The sequence below is a fragment of the Apium graveolens genome, chromosome 6, assembly GCF_009905375.1.
Source record: "Apium graveolens cultivar Ventura chromosome 6, ASM990537v1, whole genome shotgun sequence".
Classification (NCBI taxonomy): Eukaryota; Viridiplantae; Streptophyta; class Magnoliopsida; order Apiales; family Apiaceae; genus Apium; species Apium graveolens.
Window position 1 is genome coordinate 39,594,041 of NC_133652.1, and position 25,029 is coordinate 39,619,069.

Consider the following 25,029-nt stretch of genomic DNA (forward strand, 5'->3'; position numbering starts at 1 on the left):
TTTAATTTCAGTGATATGATCATGTTTGAGTTAGGTTATAAGTTAGGGAAACTTAATAAGAGAGGTAAAAGTGTCTATTATGCTAGATTCTTTATAATGCTTGCTAACCATCTTATTGAGAATAGTGCCATTGGGAACTTAACCAACAAATTGAATTGTTGGGTTCAAGAAAGGAGAATCATTGCAGATCTCAACAGAGCAAATCACCACAAAGAGGTGCCCCTCTTCTACTTTCCAATCATGGAGGGCCCTCATGTAAGTGAGGTAAGCACCACTGTCACCACTCTTCCAACCTCACAAATTTCTTTGCCTTCAAGTGTAGCTATGGCATCTGTGTCAATGACCCAACAGATGCCTACCCAAACTACCAAAAAAACAACTTTAAAATCCAAAGCAAAGAAATCCCCCTCTGGTTTCTCTCAAAAGAAACCAGTTACAAAAACTACCAAACACAAAGAGGGAAGTGTGAAGGAGAGTGAGTTATGTGAGGGATAGGGTGAAAATCAAAGAAACCCTAAGAATAAGGCTGGTGAGATTAGTGTACCCAAGCCTAGCCACACCACAGTTTCCCAACAAACTATGGTGATTAATAAGGAAATTAGCACAACTCTAGTTTCATCCTCCCAAAAGGATGTCACTATTGAAACAAGCTCCCAACCAGGAGCACAGGCCAAGAGGGCAAGGGACACAAGTTCACCTCAAACCTATGTAAGAAAGAAGAGATTTATAACCCTTGGGGATGCACAGGGAATGCATACAGTGCAAACTGGAGCTAAAGACTCAGTCACTGCACCATCTCAAAGTCAGCTTGATGTGGCTCCAATAAATGTGGAGTCACAACAAAAATCATTAATAATTGAAGCACCTGAAACACCAAATTCACCCACACACTCACTGGATGTAGACATGATTCATACATCACTTCCAAATTCTCCATCTTTAACTCTACCAAAAATCCAAGCAAGTGAGCATCATCTTTTAGATGGTTTGTTGGCTCACTTGCCAATTCTTTCTGAGTCTACTGAAATATCTGTGCAAAATCTCAAATCAATCACCAAAGATGCAACAGTAGTCTCCACTCCAAACTCATTCATTCCTTCTATCTCGACGGATATTGTTCATTCATCGGCTAGTGATTGTATCCCGACGGATGTGCCTAACAGCAGTCATCCGTCGGCTAGCTTAACTACTCTCCTGACGGATGTTCCTCATCCGTCAGTACTCTCTGCACAACTTCAAATCCCAACAATTTTGACAAGTGCAGATGACCTAGTAGTAGTTCAATCACTCTTAGGACTGAGGGTAGGGAGTGAATTGAGTGAGAGGCAGGGTTGCTCCTAGAAAAAAGGAGAGGAAATGAGTGAATCAATGCAGACCATTTCTTCAGGTCTGGCAAAAGTGAGTGAGGGGGGTCCCACCTTAGAAGGTGAAGGTGAGGGTGGGAAGCCAAGAGGAGCCCTTGATGCAAAAATAGAGAGAAATTAAGAGAAAAGAAGGTACATCTAAATGGGAAGAGCCCATTGTAAGTGAGTTAATGGATGTCAATGAGGTTGACAAGAGACAACTAATTCAGCAAGAATATCAAGCTATTTTAGACTCTGTCTCTTTTGAAGCTAAGGAATTTACTCACCCTGTGTCAGCATATTAAGTTCTAGATGAACAGGATAATGTGGCTGCAGAAAAGATGCTTAACTTAGTGCACACAACTGAATCAATGCAAAGGGCAAAGAGTGGGGATGATGAGGATGACAGCATGAGCACAGGGGGAGATGCAGACATTCCTTCCTGGATGCTTACCAAAGAGTGTTCATATTCACATCTCCAATCCACATTATTCAAGCTTATTCATGACACCCAATCAGCCATTCAAGCATCCACAAGTGCTAGCACTAAAAAGTTACTTATAGCACATCTTGAAGCTCTACAACTGCACAAGATTCAAGCTTTCCAACACAGTCAAAGTGTGGATGAAATGAAGCAAGAAATTTCTGAGATCAAATAGGATTTTATAGCAAGGTTGGATGCTAGACTTCCTGGAACCACCAGGACTGAGATAGCTCAGAAATTGAGGAAAGAAGCTGATTTGAATAGAAAAGTTGAGGCCATGGACTCTAGGTTGTCTAATGTGGAGAAGTCAATGGCCAAAATACTTGTTAATCAGGAAGCTCAGACTGCTCTGCTCCAATAGTTGGTGGCTGCTCAACTCCCTTTTCCTCAATAACTTGATACTAACAAAAAGGGGGAGAAAGGTTCCTCAAGTGAGGGGGAGAAACAGCTCAACATTCAAGTCAGCAAAGTAATTGTGCCAGCAATTGCTTTTACTAAGCCACCAGTTATGGATAGCATTGATCTCATTAATCTAGCAGCAGCAAAACTGGAATCAAATGACAAACTGACAAAGATTGATGTAGCAGCAGCTAAGAAGGAGCTAGATGAAAAATGGAAGAAGATTGATGCAGATATTCAAAAGAAATTTGGTCATCTACAGAAACAAGACAAGACTTTTCATCATCATTCTCAAGTCAAACATATCTTAGTGCATGAAATAAGTCTAGGAAACTTGGAAAAAGGCCAAACTTTATGCATCAAATCTCCAAAAGATAATATGATTTTGAAGCCTAAAAGGAATTATTCAAAGCTCTCAGACAAAAATCATGTGGATCTTATATTTGAGACACCTAGGCCAGATGAAAAGAAGCTGTTGGCAAGGTCAATTGTATTTTACAAGGATCCATCTGACTCAGTTCAAAAGAAGAAGATTGCCAAAATCTACAGGAATGGAAAAGAAATTTGTGTGGTGGCTGGACACCCTTTGTTTGTAGAAGCTAAGAAGGAAAAGAAAGAAAGAATTAAGCAAGAAAAGAAGCAGGCTGCTTTAGATGCTAAGAAGCTCAAACAAAAGAATGAGCAAGTTGCTATCTTGGCCAAACTTCAAGCTGTCAAATCTACAAATGAGATTTCTGAAAAACCACATGTGATTGCTGAAGCTCAAGATCAACAAATGCAAAATGAACCTCCACAGAAAAGAAAGTTTAGATACAAGCTTCACTCAAAAAGAAAATTGGACTTTGGTGATGAGGAAATGGAAGACTACATTTCCAAACAGTCTACAACTTCAACTCAAACATCCATGCCATCAGTGGTGCATGAGGAATTCAAGGTGTATCCAACTAAAAAATTTCATGGTGAGCCTATTATTCTCAAGGATGAGCCAATAGACTAGGAAAGTATGCCAATTCCTGAATTCAACTTACCTATCTTCAATAAGCCAAAGAAGACAAAGATTAGAGCAACCAAGAAAGTGAAACATGTGACTCTTAGATCCAAGACCCTAACCAAATCTCAACCCACAGTCAACAAGAAAGATCTTTTGTATATCTGTGATATTAAGGAGTTTTCAGATTTGAACCTCTACTTGGATGAATTGGAAGAAGTAAGAGGAATTGATGCTCACAGACATCTTCCTGAAAGGTTGATATTCAAGTACAAGAGAGGGAGAGAAATCACATGGCCACTTCACAGGATTCTTCAAGAAAGCCAATATGTTCTGATAAAATTCTTTTCATCCTTTAAGAAGAACTTTGGGTTCAATGTAACTGCAAGGAAACTGGTTCTAAAGAAGATTGAAGATCTAAGGAGTAATAAAGCCAAGGATGCACTTCCAAGAACTCTTTCAATCCCCTTCACAGGAAAGAAAGTGCATTTGAGGCCTTATTGGCTGATGGAATTTATGGATGGTAAGGGAGTTAGAAGATTCTTCAGACTGGATGACTAATTGAGTATCTCTAGCAATGAGACTCTATTGGAAATGCAAGAAATGCTGGATCTATCTGAAGCTGATGAACTTGAATTCCACAGACAACTCCAGAATCAAATAGAGGAAAACAACAGAAATCTTGGGAAGAAATCCAGACAATCAAGGAAATAGAATTATCTGCTCAGACTAGAGGAGCACCTTGATAATGATTGTGAGAACTCTTTGCACACTTTGCTTTGTTCAATTTTCAATAAATTTTGTAGCACTTATCAATTTTATCTATTACTTTTTAATCTGTATTTTTAGGGTGTTTTGTTATCATCAAATTTCTCTTAATTTATGGCTACAATTCCAGTAGACATAAATTGGGGGAGATTTTTAGGAATATGTTGTGAACTTGATGATAAGTTAAACAAAACACCTTAGTAGATTTAACTTAGTGAAATTTGTAGCTTTCAACGGATGATCTAATATAGTTTCGATGAATGATCTTTATAAGTCCTGACGGATGACAGTTTGACATTCATTGAGAGTACAGTTTGACATCCATTGAGAGTGTAGCTTATGTAACAAATAAGATTGTAGCACATTTCTGCAAACAACATGTTTTAGTCAAGTAGATTGTGTAGGACTCTCTAAGTCATGTTGACTATTAGATTGATATGCAGAATAGGTTGACTAATTGTAATTATGAGATGTCTTGTAATTCTGTATAAGTGAAATAGAGTCAAGTGGCAGATAGACTCGCGACGGATGATCTACAAGACTCCCGACGAATAATTATCAAGACTCCCGACGGATGATAAATATAGTCCCGATGAATGATCAAATTCAAATAGTTGTTGACAGTGACAACACAGTCACATGCGTTGGGTGTTTGCAAAAGGAATGTGGTAGCCTGTTAAGCAGGATTTTGAGAACAAAGAAGCATTACCACTTCCATGCAATTGTGAATATATTCAAAGATGCTGGAATAGAGTAGTGAAGTAGCATGAAGCTAGACTAGATATGTTTTATTTTATTATCTTGTCTTACTGTCATATAAACTTGGTGATATATAAACCAAGTAAAACAAGTAGAATAATTAACTAAGCAAATATATTTTTCCAGAGAAATAGATAAGGCAGCATTTGTAAGAATTTCTCTGTAGTTTTAGTTGTTCAACTTGAAAGCAGTTGTGAGTTATTCAAAGCTTCACAGAATTCTCATTTGATATATATATATGGTGGATACATTCAAATCCACTAGAAAGTTTTAAAAACCTGTGTTTTTATTACTTAGTGTTTTGATTTCAAATATCTTTTTATTCCGCACTTTAGCAAATCAAACACTTTTATATGTATTAAGTTAGAACATTCTTTAAATTTAAAAAGAAGCCAGAATTACATTCAACCCCCCTTCTGTAATTCTTGTTGTATTGTTAGGGAATAACAGTATTACTCGAGTCTGTAAAAATGTCAAAGACTAGATTGGAGTATTTTTCTGTAAACAGTCTCAAGCCTAAGAATAAATTCTAAAAGAAGATCAAGAAGATCATGCCTCGGCGAAATTGTGAAGAAGCTTGGAGTTAAATAAATCTCTTTTTGGAAAAACATCCTAAGTCAAGATATCTACAAGTCACAGATCAAGTCATATAGAGAAGTCATTCGAGAACTCCAGAATGACTTATCGAGAAGTCCAAATTGACCTATCGATAAGTCCCAGAGATATCGACAAGATAAATGAAGATATGAAGATTGAAGATATCGACAAGTCACTTTGCATATAGAGAACTCAGAGATATTGAAAAGTTCAAATGAAGACATGAAGATTGGAGATATCGACAAGTCAAATATTTCATTAGGGATCTCAAAGATATCGATAAGTCAATATGCCTATAGAGATCTCAGAGATATCGATAGGTCATTTCTACATGCAGAGTTTTAGAGATCTCGACAAGTCAAAGTTACCTCGAGAACTTAGAGACCTCGACAAGTCAAAGTTACCTCGATAACTTAGAGACCTCGACAAGTCAAAGTTACCCCGAGAACTCAGAGACCTCGACAAGTCAAAACACTTATAGAGAACTAAGAGATCTCGATAACCCATTATACTTATCGAGATGTCAGTTCTCTATAGATCAAACTGGAGATCTCGATATGAAGCTCAAGTACATAATGCAGACAAGTTAAATATTCAAGATTATCAATCAACAAAAGATCTAATCACTTAGATTGAAAAGTCTACAAAAGCAACTTGAAGATTACAAGATCAAAGGCCAAGATTAACTGACAAAGAAAAGTCACAGATTCACAGGATTTGCAAAGATACACTAAGCCAGAAATAGAAAGCTTTAGAGATAAGTTAAAGTAGGTTTAGTTCATTCTATTGCATGTTGTGTAGACCTGTTTCTACTAATCAATAAAGTAAACATTGGTCCTATATTTTTAAAAGTATCAAACAAATCTAAAATTTCTTGTAACTCTCTCAAGGAAGAAGCTGAGTTCTTTACTTACAAAGAACCCAAGATTTGTAGCAAAACACTGGCTTGATTTTAATACAAAATTAAGTGAGTTTTGAAATATTGTGTGCACTATTTATTTCCAGTTAACATAATATTGTTACATTTCTTATCTAATTTGTTCACTAACAAACAAACATTTAAAAAGCCTTAAAAATATCCAAAACATATTCACCCCCCCCCCCTCTATGTAGCATTCATTACCTAACAGAAAGTACTCAACCAAAAGAGGTTAATCTATTGAATACAAAGGAGATTGAAAAAGGAGGTGAGACAGCAAGTGGTGAAAATTTTATGTCTTCTCAAGTGGGCGAAGATGATACAAATGCCTGCAATGATAAGAATAATGGTGTTGATGAACATCATGTTAAAGATGTGCCAAAAGTGTTCTCATATAAGTATAACTTTGTGGATAATTTGCAGCATCAGAGTTTAACTCAATCATTGTGTGAGGTGAGTCCCCAAACTTTCGAGATTCTGGTAGATTATGAAAATTATGAGAACTTATATATGATGTGTGTGGTTCCCAAAATCAAATTTTCTCCACAATATTACATAGAACATATATATAATCCCAATATTTTTTTTATTTTTCGCACTTTCTTTTTCCAAATCAAGCAACTCAAAGTAGCTTAGAAGATCAACATCATAATTCTTCAAGAGTTTAACTCCCCTTCCAATGTACGAGACTAGGATAGTTCACAAATTTACCATCAAAATGAATATCTATATCTATTTTATCCATCCCGCACATAAAAATATTTAAGTTAGTGATATCTAAAACCACCAAAACAGATTGGGCTATTGAAGTATGTACTTGGTAAAATTGGAATAATTACACAACTGTTTATTGACTTGTAAACTAGCGGTTTAAAGCCAAATTAAATTTCCCGGACCATAAGAGTTGTTGTCCAGGACTATCTCTTCATGTTAACAAATTTATCACAAAATTAACAAGACAAGTGCAATATGCTAGTGATAAATAAATAACCGACTACAAGTTACTTGTAAATAATAGTGTGAATAGTATGCAAAACATAAGAAGACAAACTCCATCTCAATAAACAGAGGTCATAAGTAGAGTCGACAATTTCGTACATGACAAGATAAAATGACATAAAAAATAATGGGTTTGGTTTGATATTTTTGGTACACAAACACGAAAGTAATTAGTGTCGGTTTTGGGTTTACACTTGGGTACACGACACGAAACGAAAGTACACGAAATAAATAAATATTTAAATAAATTTATCAAAATTATATGGATGCATATATCTTACAATAATATTTTATATATAATATTTACAGAAAATAGATATAAAATAGATTCAAATTTAAATTTCATAAGACTTGACCGCACTTGAGTCTTTATGACTTACTTAACACTCGACTAGTTAAAACTTAATATTTTAATATATATTTTATTTATCCTTATTTTTATTATTAATTTTAAATTACACGAAACATGAAATAAAACGTACACGAAATGAAGGTACACAAACACGAAATAAAATGAATCCTTAACGGTTCGGGTTTGGATTATGCATTCATGACACGAAACACGAAAGTACACGACACGAAAGTACACAAAATAAATGAATTATCAGCTCAAGTTATAAGCATATTAAAAAGAATATAAAAACATATGGTTACTCATGCTTGAGTACAAATATATATTGTGCTTTATGTAACTACAACAAACTCATGTCAAAATTCTATAATCTTAATAAGGAGAAAAATTGAAAACGAATTTTTAAGTGATCATGTATAAAGGATAACAGAGTAAGATTACATCAATTCTTATAATAAGAATATTATGAAATTTACCTTGATCGCCCAAAAGAAGAGATACTCTTCAACTCTCGATTGTTGTCATTCGATTTTAAGATGAAAAAAATCCTAAAACTATTCTTCCTTGCTATTAGTTTTTCCACCATCTAAAAACATCTAATGATCCCCTCGTTCATATGTTGACTAGGTTATACACGTGGCACATACGAATGTAATTTTTTAAAATATATTAATAAAATTGCCAAATTATATTTTTGTACTTAACTATAGTTAATTGTGGTAAATATTTTCACTATTCTATGTAGTTTGTTGGGACAAGAGGTGAAAAATTACATTTTTGTACTTAACTATAGTTAATTGTGGTAAATATTTTTACTATTTTATGTAGTTTGTTGGGACAAGAGGTGAAAAAGAAGATGAATGATTAAAAAGTAAAAAAAAATAGAAATTTATTAATTTTTTTGGCTAATAGCTCAATTTGTTGCTATAATATATTTACGTTTCCACCAATTTTCTTACTCATTTATTAAAAACTACAGCCAATGATCTTTTACTAGAAAAGCTTATTCATTTAAAAAAGTATAAAATATCGATTTTATCCAAAAATCGAATCAAACTGTCACTTTTCAACGCTGATGCAAAACAAGGAGTGTGAATGTGATAAATAAAAATATACATATATGTTGTAAATTGATTGTTATTGTCAAACATTGAATAGTAAGGCTAAGCTTAGACTTGGAAATTTTTTACATTGCATTAAATTCATTTGTTCCTTGTTTTGGCTATAAATAGCCTTCTTCGGAACCAGGCTTGGACTTGGAAATTTTTTACATTGCATTAAATTTATTTGTTCCTTGTTTTGGCTATAAATAGCCTTCTTCAGAATGAAGTAAGACGCACCTCAAACAATGCTTCGCATTTATCTCTCTTCTCTCTATCTTCATAGTTAGTGTTTATAATATAGCGAGTATTTTATAACACGTTATCAGTACGAAGCCCTGCAGAAAATGAGAAGGTATAATTTTAATTTAAATATACATATATATGAGTAGACGTGGTTACACTCTCTACATAGAATTTAAATATATATGACCGGAGCAGACGTGGTTACACCCTTTACATATAATTTATATATATATGACCGGAGTAGACGTGGTTACACCCTCTACTAATAATTTAAATATATATGGTTGGAGCGCCGCCTATTAAAATTATTTTTCGGTACCATTTAATTTTGGGTAATACCGAAATATAGTGGGAACCTTAATTTATAAATTGCTTACTTACCGGATAATAACTTTTTGCCCCTAACTAACTTATGCAGGATTGTTCACTTTAATTTATTATTGGTCGGAGATAACCTGCATACACAGACGTCCGTATGGCGGGTGAAAATCCATTTATCATTTTATATATAGATCTGTTTATAATATCAATGATAATAATGATATATACATTGATTATTGTGTACTTGTTAACGCACCCGATTAACTAGGATTTTAGGTGATATTTATATTGATGAATTAAAATTTAATAATTTTTGTGTTAATTCAAATTTAGTATGACAAATATTACAAGCTTGTCGTTCGTTGCCTTGGACATTTCTGGCGATAATTATTTATCATGGGTACAAGATGTAAAATTGCACTTGGGTTCAAAGAAATTAAGCGATACAATAAAGGTAGAAAATAAATCCACGGCTGAAGAAAACTTTACCTCTATAATTTTTCTCCGATACCATATGCATGAAGATTTAAAATCTGAGTACTTAGAAGTCGAGGATCCCTTTATTTTATGGGAAAATCTAAAGGATAGGTTCAATCACCAGAAAGGCAGAAACTAGTTTATCTACCTGAAGCTGAAAATGATTGGGCTAATTTAAGACTTCGGGATTTTAAGAGTGTCCTAGCATATAGCTCTGCTTTGTTCAAAATAAGTTCTAGGCTTATTATGTGTGGTGAGAAAGTTACGGAAAAAATAAAAATTGATAAAACACTATCAACTTTTCATCCCAACAATATCAACTTAACAGAGATGTACAGGGAGCGCAAATTTACTAAGTTTGGGGATCTTCTATCAACTCTCCTCGTTGCTGAACATAATCATGAATTGGTGATTAAGAATCATTAATTTCGTCCAACAGGATATGCCCCATTACCTGAAGTAAATAAAATGTCATTTCAGCAGAATGTACGTGAAAAAGGGTATAGAGGTGGACGGGGCCAAGGTCGGTATCGTGGACGAGGTCGGAGCCACGGGAATTTTCGTCCATATAACAACTCTGGTCACCAAAAGTGTCAATCTGAATCACAGAGTAAAAGAAAGGCACAACAAGGAGGAAAAACTGAAAATATTTGCTATAGGTGCGACATGGATGGGCACTGGACACGTAATTGCCATGCCCCAAATGATCTTGTTAAGCTACAATCTTCTCAAAAATCAAAAGAGAAAATGGTAGAAATAAATTTTTCCAACAAGAACATAGATGATTTCCCGAGAATCACAACTGGGGGAATAAGCATTAATGGTCTGAATGAACCTAACGAAACTCCCATATGGGAGGCTGAAGATTAATTTCATATAATTACTATAGTAGTGTGTATTGTGTGCTTTATTTTGTTTGAACTATGTAGTGTGTTATGTTCTTATCAAATAAATTATGTTTCTTAATTATATACATAATGGATTCTAAAGATATATGCATTGCTGATTGTGGTACAACTCATACGATTCTACAAAATCGAAAATATTTTACCCAAATAACCAAAACTGAAGCTCAAGTCGAAACGATTTCCGCCGTATCTAATATAATCGAAGGTTTTGAAAAAGATAGTTTCGTCCTACCTAATGGTACCCACATACACATTCCAAAGGCGTTATATTCTAGTAAGTCTACTAGAAATCTTCTTAGTTTTAAAGATACCCGACTCAATAATTTTCACATCGAAATTAACTCTGAGGCTGATGGAGAATATCTTCTTATTACTTCCACTAATCCTAGCAACAAGAAAATCTTAGAAAAGTTTCACTCACTTTCCTCAGGATTATATATGATGAAAATTAGAATTATTGAGTCACACAATGTCATTGCTTCCAAACTCATAGATCCAAAATCTTTTACACTTTGGCATGAAAGATTAGGTCATCCTGGCGTCTCTATGATGCGTCGTATTATAGAGAATTCATCCTCTTAAATATTTTAAAGTTCTTTCCAACAATGACCTTCCATGTTCAGCATGTTCTTTAGGAAAATTGATTACTCGACCATCCCCTACTAAAGTTCAGCTTGAAAGCCCAACTTTTCTAGAAAGGATCCAAGGCGACATATGTGGACCTATACACACATCATCTGGCCCATTTAGGTACTTCATGGTATAAATCGATGCCTCAACTAGATGGTCTCATGTTTGTCTTCTCTCAACTCGTAATGATGCTTTTGCAAAATTACTTGCCCAAATAATTAAATTACGAGCTCAATTCCCAGATCATTGCATTAAGCAATTCATTTAGATAATGCCGACGAATTGACATCTACAACTTTTGTCGACTATTGCATGTCTTTAGGAATCTCAGTTGAACACCCAGTTCCTAATGTACATACATAAAATGGGTTAGCCGAGTCCTTTATCAAAAGACTCCAACTTATTGCAAGACCTCTGTTGTTGAAAGCAAAATTACCTACATTTATTTAGGGTCACGCAATACTTCATGCTGCTAATATTATTAGGACTAGACCAACTTCCTACAACCAACATTCTCCCCTACAACTGGTACTTGGTCAAGTTCATAATATTTCTCATTTCAAAATTTTCGGAAGTCCTGTATATGTACCGATTGCTCCACCACAAAGATCGAAGATGGGAGCTCAAAGAAGAGTAGGTATCTACGTTGGTTTTGATTCCACATCTATAATTAGATATATGGAGCCTCTAACCGGAGACTTATTTACCGCAAGATATGCAGATTGTCATTTTGACGAGTCTATGTTTCCTCCCTTAGGGGGAGATAAACATTCAAATAAAGTTAATCCTGACATATCATGGAATGTATCAGGATTATATTTTCTAGATCCACGTACCGGTCAATGTGAACTTGAAGTTAAAAGAAATATTCATATTCAAAATATCGCAAACCAAATGCCTGATGCATTTAACGATTCTAGAAATATAACTAAATCTCATATACCTACAGTAAATACTCTATCTAGAATAGATATACCAATTCAAAAATCAGATACAAAAGAATTGGTTACAAAATCAAAGCCACGCCTTAAGCGTGGTAGACCGGTCAGTGTAAAAGATGTTGCACCACGAAAAAGAAAAATAAAGAAAATTGCCCCTGAAGTGGCACATGCTCCAGAAGAAGCAAATACCCCTGAAGTGGTATTATCTCCTGAAGAGATTCTAGTCCCTAAAGATACGGGATTAAACAATCATGAAATTTCAATAAATTATGTGCATGCTATGAAATTATGGGATCAAAGTAAAGCCATAATCGATGATGTATTTGTGTATTCCGCAGCATTGGATGTAGACATAAATTCTGATCCTGGACTACAATGTGTGGATGAATGCCGTCGAAGAAAAGACTAGCCAAAACGGAAAGATGCAATCCAAACAGAATTAAATTCATTGCATAAAAGAGAAGTATTTGGACCTGTTGTCCAAACACCAATCAGTATGAACCCTGTTGGGAATAAATGGGTATTCATAAGAAAATGAAATGAAAATAATGAAATTATAAGATATAAAGCCCGACTTATAGCACAGGGGTTTTCTCAAAGGCATGGAATTGATTAACAAAAGACATACTCACCAGTGATGGATGGAATGAATTACTTTTCGTTTTATATTAGGTATGGCATCTAAAGAAAAATTGGAAACACGTCTTATGGACGTCGTTACTACATACCTGTATGGTTCACTTGATAGTGAAATTTTTATGAAAATTCCAGAAGGGTTAAAAATGGATGAGTTCAAGAAGTCTCGTCATATATACTCCATTAAACTTCAACGATCATTGTATGGACTGAAACAATCTGATCGTACGTGGTATAACAGACTAAGTCGTTATTTACAAAAGAATGGGTATGGTAGTAACCAAATTTCTCCATGTATTTTTATCAAAAAATCACAATCTGGTTTTGTGATTATTGTTGTATATGTGGATGATTTAAATCTTGTAGGAACAGCTACGGAGGTTAATGATGTTGTCATATACCTAAAGACAGAGTTTGAAATGAAAGATCTTGGAAGGAAAAAATATTATCTTGGGAAACAAGTCGAGCACTTGTCAACAGGAATTTTCCTCCACCAATCCACATATACATAAAAGGTTTTGAACAGATTTTACATGGATAAATCTCATCCATTGATTACTCAAATGGTGGTTAGATCTTTAGAGCCTGATAAAGATCCATTTCGTCCACGAGAAGATGATGAAGATGTTCTTGGTCCTGAAATTCCATATCTAGGTGCAATTGGTGCACTTATGTATCTTGAAAATAATACAATGTCGGATATTGCATTTGCTGTGAATTTATTGTCTAGATTTAGCTCTGCTCCGATGGACAGATTTTGGAATGGGATCAAACATATATTTCGTTATCTTCGTGGAACAACAGACTTTGGATTATTCTTCCCGAAAAACTCGACATCTCAGTTGATTGGATATGTAGACGCTGGATATTTGTCAGATCCTCATTTTGGTAAATCACAAACTGGATATGTATTTACATATTGCGGTACAGCCATTTCCTGGAAATCTACGAAGCAAACTACAGTAACAACCTCAACAAATCACTCAGAACTTATTGTAATTCATAAAGCCAGTAGAAAATGTGTTTCGTTGCCATCTATCATCAAGAATATTCGGGAATCATGTGGATTACCAGACATCACTAGAAATCCTACCATTATGTTTGAGGATAACACTGCATGCATTGATCAATTCAGGGAAGGATATATCAAAGGAGATAGGACGAAGCACAGTTCACTAAAATTCTTCTACACTCATGAGTTTCAAAAGAATGGTGAAATTGATGTACAACAAATTCGGTCATATGACAACCTTGCTGATTTATTCACGAAATCATTACAGAATTCAACATTTGGGAAGTTACGACATAACATTGGAATGCGTCGACTCAAGGATTTGTTACAACAAAACTTCAGAGAATGATTTATTTTTCCAAGGTGAGATTGTACTCTTTTTCCTTCATCAAAATTTTTATCTCATTGGGTTTTTCTTTGACAAGATTTTAATGAGGCAGTCTATGATTCATTTGAAAATAACAATCAAAGGGGAGTGTTGTAAATTGATTGTTATTGTCAAATATTAAATAGTAAGGCTAGGCTTATGTTTGAAAATTTTTTACATTGCATTAAATTCATTTGTTCCTTATTTTGGCTATAAATAGTTTTCTTCGGAATGAAGTAAGACACGCCTCAAGTAATTATATTTCTTTACTGTTTCGCATTTATCTCTCTGCTCTCTATCTCCATAATTAGTGTTTATAATATAGCAAGTATTTTACAACAATATATAATTTGTTTAAGGCCCAAGGTCACCGACCAGCAATTATACGGTTATACCAAATACATTAATTCCACTTCATCTTCTTACATTAGTAGTTTAGTACTAGGGGCCAGTGGGAGTTGACTATGTAGAAGAAGACTTTGAGTTGGGTCTTCAATCTTTAGTAACTCCTCCTCTTCACCTGCTTCAAATATCTATCTTCCTTCAATGTCTCTGTTTCAACATTATACATCCACAATCTTGTAAGTAAAGTAACTGCAAGTTCACTTGGCTAACAATTTGCATGCAGTCCCAACAAATTGAGATCTCCAATTGTAAGTTCCTCTAATCTTGGTATTTTTGCTTTCACTATTTCGTGGGAAAAGTAGTATTATCTTGGAAGTTTTTATACTTTCTATTATTATGATGAATTCTGCTTTTTATTTTCATTTTGATAACTTGTTGAATGAACTGTTATGCTCTGCAATTAACATTTAAACCCTTTACAATTAGCATGTGGCAATTTTAGATTCTTTTATTGTAAATTGCAAAAACTAGCAACATGTAGAGTAAATCCAACTCAAGAATGATTTGTTCTTTCTGGTTTTTATTGTAGCATGTTTAAATATCCCCCCTTCATGCTGTCTCCCGCATGCCTCTCTTTTTTTCCATACAGAATACAATATATGTTCTATAATTCACTGTTTTGCAACTTGTAAAGCATCAAAATTTTACATAGTTTGCAACATCTTATAAAGTTTTTCGAACCAATGAAAGGCTTTTCGACATATTGCCACTGTAAACCCAGGTTTGACATAAGTATGTTTGGTTTGGCTCTATGCATTCTTTATTTTTATGACTTCTCCTTCATAAGAAGTTGCTATGTTTATCTTTACCAAGAAGACTTTGGTAACTTTGTATATGTATAAACTCCACATTCTATATATTAAACTTGAATGCACGATATTATATGCAAAATGTATTTAAGCTTAATTGGTAAACTTTGGAGCTTATATTCTACATCATATTGATCTTATCTTGCGGAATTGTGATGTGACAAAATTTGGAGTTAGAACTTGGGAAAGGCAATTATATTATTTGCACGTAGCTATTCTAATGAGGATTTACTCATATCAATTTATCCGAGTTTTAACTGTTTAAAATTTGAAACAAGTAATGATCCAGAAAATGTTGCTTAGTCAATATGGACCTGTAACTTTAAGAAAATGAAATCACGGAAGTACTGAAAAACTTGGCAAAAGAAATGAATATTAATTTAGCCTTTTGTTTTCTGAATCATGCTATTCAGTTTGTACTCTCATCTAGCTACTGCTTGATTGTAAATAATTATATTTGTCATGTGTTCTGATTATGCTTGTGCTTTTTAGCACAAACTATAACCAGATTAAAAGGGCCTGTAAGAAAATCAGAACAAACGTAGTATGGCTGAGTCAGTTGACCCCATACCTGAAGCTTGGAAGTCACTATGGGATAAATGGGATCTTCGGGCCTTCATCTTCGTAAGCCTTTTTCTTCAAACAGTATTAATTCTAGTTGCTCCTCTAAGAAAGAGAACATCCCGCAGTTGGGTCATTATGCCACTTTGGTCAGCATACTTGCTTGCCGATTGGGCAGCTAACTTTGCAGTTGGACTCATAGCCAGCAGCAATGGTGACTCAAACTCGAAAGGCAAAAAGTCTACAGATGCTGACCTTTTGGCCTTCTGGGCTCCATTTCTTTTAGTACACCTTGGTGGTCCAGACACCATAACTGCTTTTGCTCTCGAGGATAATGAGTTGTGGCTCAGGCATTTATTTGGCTTATTATTCCAATGTATGGCCGTAGTTTATGTTTTCATACAAGCCCTTCCAGTTAGAGAAAATCTATGGATCCCAACATTGCTCACGTTTTTAGCTGGGGTCATCAAGTATGCTGAGCGCACTCGTTCTCTATATCTTGCAAGTGCTAGTAGCTTCCGCGATTCAATGCTTACAGAACCAGATCCTGGGCCAAACTATGCTAAGCTCATGGATGAGTACTTCTCGAAGAAAATGGCCAGACTTCCAACAAGGATAGAAATGCTTCCTGAGCCAGATAGAGTTGTTAAGGCTGCCAATACTTTTAAGCCCTGCCCATTGACAAATTTGCAAGTGGTGCAGTATGCTTATCGCTATTTTGAGACATTTAAAGGACTTGTAGTTGATCTTATATTTAGCTTTCGTGAACGTAACCAGAGTCGAGACTTCTTCCTTGCAAGAACAGCTGAAGATGCATTCAGAGTAGTAGAAGTGGAGCTGAATTTTCTCTATGAAGTTCTCTTTACCAAGCTCCCAGTAGTACACGATGGGCTAGGATACTGCTGCAGGTGTTTTTCCACCATTGCAGTCATCATGTCCTTGGTACTTTTCTACCACACAGATAAGGAGAAATTTGAAGGGTTTGATGTTGGAGTTACTTACACTTTGCTGATAGGAGCAATTACGTTGGACGTGATTGCATTTATAATGCTTTTTTACTCGGACTGGACCGTTGTTGCACTTCAGAAGTCACCAGATCAAGACACTTCAAGTACCAAATCCAGATCCAGTCAGGTCCTTAGCTGGTTTCTGGAAATAAAGACTAAAAGATTTAAGCTGAATTCTTTACCTATCCTTTCCCGCAGGTGGGGTGAAACTATGTCAACATACAACTTGTTTTGTTATTGCCTAAACAGACGTCCCAGAAACAGAACACTTCTTTATGAATATGTGGGACTTACTACCTTCTTGGATGAAATTTGGTATGTCGAACGCATAAGGTTCTACCCTACTTTAAGAGACTTTATTTTTGAAGAGCTAAAAGGAAAGTCTCAGATGGCAGATGATTTAGATACTGCTAGAGAAATATGTTCAGCTAAAGGTGAATGGGTGCTTCGGATAGAAGATTACGGTCGTAAAGAATTACTTCCATTCGTTGTAGATGTTGACTACGATGAAAGCCTTCTTTTGTGGCACATCGCTACTGACCTCTGCTACCATGATGAAAAAGATGAGCCACTAAATAAGGATTACCGCAACATTGCCAAGCACATTTCAGACTACATGATTTATCTTCTTGTTATGCAGCCCAACATGATGGCTGCAGTTTCAGGCATCGGGCTAATAAGGTTCCGAGATACATGTGCTGAGGCTACAAAGTTTTTTAAAAATAGTAATGTAAAACTCAGAAAGTCTTGGTTTAGTTCTTGTTGTGGAGGAAATGTAGATCAAGAAGTGTTGCAGCAGGCCTCTGAATGTATTCTTGCTGTCAATACGGAAGTACCACCAATTACTGTAAAGGGAGATAGAAGTAAATCCGTATTGTTTGATGCAGCCATATTGGCCCATAGACTGAAGGAGTTACCACAGAAATATATCAATAATGAAAAGGTAGATAAATGGTACATTATAAGCAAAGTGTGGATAGAATTGCTATCATTTGCTGCAACTCATATCAGGTCAGACTCTCATGCACAACAACTTAGTAGAGGTGGAAATCTTATCACTATCGTTTGGTTATTGATGGCTCATTTTGGCCTTGGAGATCAATTTCAAATTAATGAAGGCCATGCAAGGGCAAAGCTGATTGTGGGAAAGTAGCTTGCAAATTGTCTCTCATATGTTGTTATTAAACCTGCAACAGTGCCAGATGCATTTCAATTAATTGAAGGAATTGAATAGGTATGCCAATATTTTCGTGAATTAGTCATTTTCAATTTTTAAATGTGATATTGGTGCCACAGTACTTGAAAAGAATGAAATGATGGTCGGATTGGCTATCTTTATGGTATTATCTGGTACGTTTGAGATTGTTAGCTTTGTAAAACATCTCTGTATCCTAAATGAAGCTCTACATGAAAAGGTTCCTGGATCAATTTATTTATATTATATGGACTATGATCTATACCAATCAATTATCAGTCCAAATGGTTTGATACAAGTATAGATGCAATCATGCAAATTCAACTCGAGTCCATACATGTCAGTGATACTTACTCTGGTTCTGGGATGCATACATTGTTTAGTCTCACACACCAAATGTCACTTGGCCAAATGTGAAGGATGCATTTAGTTTTACATCATATGTAAGCTAAGAATCAAAGCCATACAGACAAAAATAACGTACTCTACACATTTCCTCTGCTGAATTAAAAATCCCGCTTTGTACACGAATTCTTTGGGCACTAGAGAAAAGGAAAAACAAGCTACTATATAAAAACAACATTGCTTCCCTTCAGACTTCAGTGGTCACTTACAAGAGACTGTACTTGGAGGTAGAAGCTCCAGTTATCAGGTCTGCAGTCTTACCCTTATTTTTCTAAAAGTATTACATTTATATAATTGATAAGCAATTACTAGAGTCCACGACCTGGATTTAATTCATTTCCGGCTACTTGGATCTCTTCACCACCTGGACCGACCATTCTTGAATACATTGGAACTGCACCTGCATTTCCTACCTCATAGTACACTTGTTGTTGTTGGCTCACTCCTGTTGGTGTTCTTCGAACATCATATGGATTCAATGTCCTTTCTCTTGCATACACCTGACCCATGCCTGGTACTTGACCCATACCCTGGACTTGCTGATGGAGAGGTATTTGATTGTGACCCCCTGAAATTCTTTGCACAAATTGTCCCTGCATTGGTACCTGTTGAATGCCAACATTTCCCTGTTGAGGAACTGAACCTGGAAGGAAATACATTGGCATGTTCTGTACTCCCGGGTTCGGATACTGCCCTCCTGGTCCGTAATGCCACATCGGGCTATCACCGTATCCGGGTTGTCGCATCAACTTTGGCTCCACACTTTCACTAACCTCCTGGACCGCACCCTGTTTCGGTTCAAAAACTTGCATTTCAGGCCTGGTCTTAACAGGTCGAAGATCAGGAATTGGCGGCATATAGGTCGGTCCTAAACCCGAAGAAGTTGAGCAAAATGGTGAGGACACAACAGGAGCAGGAGAACCCGGATCCGAGTTTGATGCATTGTCATTCAAAACCCGTCGGGTCTTCAATCGGGTCTGATCATCCGAATTTTCCAAACCGAAAAGATAATCCGGGACTTCGGATACAATGGACGATACCTCAGATCCCACCCGATCCAAACCCGGCCCATCACGACCATTTAAGGCATCAAAAAACCAATGCTCCCGCTTAGCCGAGCCAGTAAGAAGTGAGCTGAGTGAGCTAATACTACTATTTCTTGAATCGGCATCAGTAGGAAATAAGAAGAGCCGAAGCCGAGCCAACTTAGAATGAGGAGCGTGAGTGTGTGCCAACCGATCATACTCATCCATCATATTCTCTATATCCTCATCGTTAGTTATTGTAATAAGAGCATCAAGATCTTCATTTGGTAGCTGATATTTCACGCTTATATTTGTTGTACCTGAAAAGATAGCTAGCTTTTCCAGAAGTGAAGAGAAGGTAGTATGGCGATTAATGGCGACAATACGAGTGTCGCCACCAACATAACGTAGCTGATCATCGTGGGGACGGGGCAAAATTTTGCCACCAAAGCTACACATGAAACGGACACGAGGCTCTTCGTGGTCTGAGGAGCGAGGTGTGGAGTTTAGTGAGTCAAACTCAGATGCATGGTGAGAAGCCATAGGTTAAGAAAGTTTGTATTGTATATTGAAAGATACAGAGAATATTGTGGGGAGAGAATAAGTGTTACGGTATGGAGTCTGAACGCGTTTATGCGTATATATAGAATATATATAGTTGAGAATTAAGTTATGTACAAATGATGCATATATATGATTTATGGAATAGGAAAATGTCGATGTCAATATGTCACGAAACCAATTTATAATTTGGAACGGTCATTAAAAAAGGCTGTAGGTCTCTGTGGACAGGTGTAAAAGATGCTTGTGCGCATGTGTGTGTCTGTAGTACATCTTTTGGACGGGAGGGATAATCCCAGCTACTTGTTTAAATATATATCTAGTCACGCATATATACATACACATGATTGATTGTCAATGGAGATACTGTGGGATACAATTGTTCCAGTTGTCCTGGTTGATAGCCATGCAATAAACTCTGATCTTACAAACAGAGTGACGACACTATTTATTTGATTACAGCAGAATGTCAATCTAACCTTTTAATTGATTTTTACTTGCTAATTTTTTTTAATCTGCGTGCTTACTGAAAATGTGTATTAACTTTTGAAACTTCAGTTTAAGGAATTTATCATATACAAGTGCTTATCAATGCAAATTATAAATGTTAGGGGGGGCTTAACTTGTCTTAGCGGCCATCACTCTCAATAATCAATCTTTTATTGTGTTATTTAAAATGGGCGGCAATTTTATATATTAAAACTAGATTATCCACAGCCGCGTCACCACAAAATGACAATGTCAGTCACTTCTCAAAAGTCTTTGGTTAATTAAGAATTATTAGAGTTAAATACTAGAATATATGCAAAAATATGTAATTATATGTTTAAAAACCTACTCCCTCCCTGCCATTTATTTATTTGCATACTTTTTTCATACTTGACACATATTTTAAGTCTAATATAAAATATAATTTTATAATTTATTTTTAATTTTTTTTATAATATAAATATTACATATTTTTTAAAAAAATATTTATAATTAATTAAAAAACCATACTCTAGAAAAGTCTTCACATAAATGTGTATCGATCCCGTGTCTGCCGTAGTACAGAGAACATGGAGAAACATCAGAGCAGCGAGCAACTGCAACTGAGTATAATGTTCTCGTGCTACAAACCAATCGCACTATCTGATGATAGTATTACTTTTTACTTTGGATCAACTTATCTATGTCTTTCCCTTTTCTTTATAATGAGATATATATCTATACTATTATATTAAACACGAAATATTAAAAATTTGGTTGTTGGTTGTTGGTCGTTCTATTATATTTAAAATAGGATACTTAATATTATATTTAAAACAAAACACCTAAAATTACTCGACTATCAATTCTATTATATTTAAAATAGGACACTTATATTATGACAAATATTATATTTAAAACATGACACCTAAAATTAATCGTCTATTAATTCTATTATATTTAAAATAGGACACTTATATTATATTCATATTTATACTATTATATTAAAGACGCAACATTGAAAGTTTTGTTGTCGGTCATTGTTAATCGTTAAATTTATTCTTAAAAATTAGTATTATTTAAAAGATATAAAGTTCTGCCGGCAACATATTAAAATTATAAAAAAATTAGTATTTTTTAAGAGATATAAGTAAAATTAGAATTTACAATATATATAATAAAAACGCACGGGTTATACTAGTATATATATATATATACATATATATATATTCTCTCTATATATATACACTGTAAACACGCACGTAACTTAGTATCAATGCATTTTAGCAAAAAAAACCTTAAAAAACATTATGTGCCTCCGAAAGTTTCATACATTTTTTTCTTGTTCCACTTTACAAGCTCTGATATTTTAGCCTTTCATTTTTCAAATTATAGTATATAATATGTTTTTATTGCTAGATACAATTTTATGAAAAAGGTATCTTAGAAAAAATGCCTTGCCCGGGAAGGCAGGCAATGCAAAACAGGCCATGAAAATGAGTAATATGATAATGATATCATCAACTAGGGGGCCGGGCAAATTGTTGCTTGCTAGTTATTTTACGGCTATTTCGGACAACAAAATAATTAATAGAATAGATCCTGGTGTTATGCTTCGATACATAATGCACGATTAATAGAAGGGGACGGTCTTACTAGGGGCATCTAATGTCACAAACAGTTTTTTAGTTATTGGATAGTTGATCAATGGTTGTGATTAAAAAAAATAGGTATAAAAATCGTGGACAATGTCGGTGATACAAAGAAAAAAAAATTACCCATTATTTACGGTTGGTATTTGAAATTATATCAGTGTAAAGGGATAAAAAAATAATTTCTCAAAACTGCAGATGATAACTCCGGTGAGCGGGCGGCTCCGTCCGACGTCGTTCCTGGACCTTCTAGGTGTTGGTGAGGTGTAGCTGCTGGTTGGGTATCTGCAAAACAACACCGAAAGGGGGTTTGGCTCCCACGGCGCCTCCGGTGTAAGAATAAGAATAGGGTTTGGAGAAGATGAAGATTTATGTATGTGATAGAAAGGTTGATGTGTGTGTGTATGGATGTGAGAGAGTGAGTGTGCAAGAGTGTGAATGTTTTTTCTAACCCCTAAACACTTCATTCTTGGGGGTATATATAGCCCAAAGGTAGGGTTTAGGGGTTGTTACCTCTAAATCAGGGCCGTTGGATCTTAGGGGCAGAGGACGTCTGGCTTGGGTGGATTGCTTACACGTGTCCAGGGGAGGACCACCTTCAGGGTGTCCTAACGGCCTTCTGACACGCGCCGTGCTTGTCTGTTATGTTGGTTGTTGATAGCTGTCACCGTCATCGTCACGTGTCCACGTACCCTTCCTTGGCGGGTTGTGGAGTGTGCATGTGCTAACTGGGACCCCCTTCATGGTGATCTCGGTCCTGGTCCGGATCCAGGTAGGCAGGTGATCCAGGTCATGGGCTGGATCCTGGTAGGCAGGTGATCCGGGTCATGGGCTTGATCCTGGTGCGCAGGTGATCCAGGTCATGGGTTGGGTCCTGGTGAGCAGGTGATCCGGTTCAAGGGTTGGATCCGGGTTGGGAGATGATCTGGGTCAGGGGTTGGCCCCGGGCCTGGTCTCTCCACTTGATTATTCTGGGAGAGGGGGGGTCTTGGTCCATTGGTTGAGCCTGATACCCTTTTAGATCCGGGTTGGATCCTAGCCAAGTTGCTTATACCCTATCATTTGCCCCCCACTCTCTTATGCAGATTTTCTGGATGAGGGAGTAGAGTGTTTTCACAAAGCCGTTGCTTTTGGAGAAAAATTATGCTTCTCTGTTGCCCCCACAATCCTGATCTGGTGTAGTAGATGACAATCCGGATTAAGTTAGAAAAATTTTGGCGCCTTGAAAAATTTCCCGCGCCTGGTTGCCCCCCAATCCGGATCTGGTGTAGTAGGGACTAGTCCGGATTAAGGTAAAAGAATTTGGCTGCATTAGAAAAAAATTCTGCTCCCTGGTTGCCCCCCAATCCGGATCTGGTGTAGTAGAGACCAATCTGGATTAAGGTAGAAGAATTTGGTTGCATTAGAAAAAATTTTTGCTCCCTGGTTGCCACCCAATCTGGATCTGGTATATAGGAGACCAATCCGGATTAAGGTAGGTGGAATTTGTTGCTTAGAAAAATTTATGCTCCCTGGTTGCCCCCCAATCCGGATCTGGTGTAGAAGATGTCAATTCAGATTAAGGTGGAAGAATTTTGCTGCTTGGAAAAAATTTCTGATCTTTTTCCTGTTTCCTGATCCGGATCTGTTGAAGTAGAGAGAGATCCGGATTGACTTCGAGGAATTTCTGCTCCGAAACCTGAACCTTGTTTACAATAATCTGGGTAGGGGCCTTTGATCCGGGTAGCTAGAGGAATTTGTAACATTTTTCGGTCTTTTCCCTCCAATGAATTTGAAATTTTGACAGTTACCTTCCTAGAAAACCGCCCCATAATGATTATGGGGTTTAAATGTGCTTTTAATTGTTTATATATATATAATATATTTATATATATATATATATGCTTTTGTTTTTTTTTGTAACAGTTTTCTCTGCCAATCCCGATTTGCCACGTGGCAGAGCGGTTCTCTCCCCGCCTCTCTATAAAAGTCGGGCCTCCGCCTCTTTTCTTTTTTATTCTCACAAAAGAAACTGAACAGTCCCTTCTTTTTCTCATTTCTCTCTCGCTTTTCTTCGGAAGTTCGTGATGTTGGTTTCTTCCGCCGCTACTCCGTCCTTGCTCTGTACGTCTTCGACTTGTAAGTTTTCTTTGTGATTTCTTTGGTTTTTCCCTTTCCATTTGTCGTAATTTTTCTTCGATTTCGTGCATGCTCTGAAGTCCCCTTTTTTGATTACGAGTTTATGGTATATATTAGTGTTTTTGGTGCGATTTGTTGTGGGTGATAAATGTTTGGTTGCCATTTATGTTTAGATCTGTGGTTTTGTGGTTTATTTGGTTTGATTTTGGTCTTTTTCGGTTGAATTTTTCTGGGTTCGCTATGTTGTTCTTCGTGTTCTTGATGGGAATAATTGTGTTTATATGTGGAAATTGTATAATTTGCTTTTTGATTTTCAAAGTTGTTGTTTTTGGGTGAGGGTTTTGGGTTTGGACCCGGGTAGGGGGTATTAGATCGGAATCCGGTTTAGTTTATTTGGGTAGAATTGCATGCCTTAGGATTTGCAATTTGTGTTTGGTTGCTCGGGATCCGGATCTGGGTGTTTGCCGCCAGGATCCGGGTCCATGGCTGTGGTTTTTTGGCTTATAATTAAATAATTCGGATCGTTGATGTTTTTCCGGGTTGGACTTGCATTAGCGGTCCGGATCGTTAGGTTATG

At 36.1% G+C, this 25,029-nt stretch overlaps 2 protein-coding genes across 3 annotated transcripts; one reads left to right on the forward strand and one right to left on the reverse strand.

Annotated features, from left to right (window-relative positions):
* The first annotated feature begins 14,645 nt into the window (after positions 1 to 14,645).
* LOC141663628 (uncharacterized) lies at positions 14,646 to 18,475 on the forward strand. Of its 2 annotated transcripts, none has more exons than XM_074469415.1 (2): positions 14,646 to 14,899; positions 15,953 to 18,475. In XM_074469415.1, exon 2 carries the CDS (start codon positions 16,007 to 16,009, stop codon positions 18,179 to 18,181), a length of 2,175 nt encoding a protein of 724 aa, XP_074325516.1. In that variant the 5' UTR covers positions 14,646 to 14,899; positions 15,953 to 16,006; the 3' UTR covers positions 18,182 to 18,475. The 2 variants fall into 2 exon arrangements, with proteins under 2 accessions (XP_074325516.1, XP_074325517.1); XM_074469416.1 differs by having other exon boundaries at positions 15,969 to 18,475.
* A 461-nt stretch (positions 18,476 to 18,936) lies between these two features.
* Positions 18,937 to 20,196, reverse strand: LOC141664934 (uncharacterized). The gene has a single exon (XM_074470890.1). The coding sequence runs from the start codon at positions 20,194 to 20,196 to the stop codon at positions 18,937 to 18,939; it is 1,260 nt and encodes a 419-aa protein (XP_074326991.1).
* Between the last annotated feature and the right edge of the window lie 4,833 nt (positions 20,197 to 25,029).

Excerpts from the sequence above, each read along its gene's own strand:
- LOC141664934 (XM_074470890.1), bottom strand. The coding sequence starts at position 20,196 with ATGGCTTCTCACCATGCATCTGAGTTTGACTCACTAAACTCCACACCT.
- LOC141663628 (XM_074469415.1), top strand. The coding sequence starts at position 16,007 with ATGGCTGAGTCAGTTGACCCCATACCTGAAGCTTGGAAGTCACTATGG.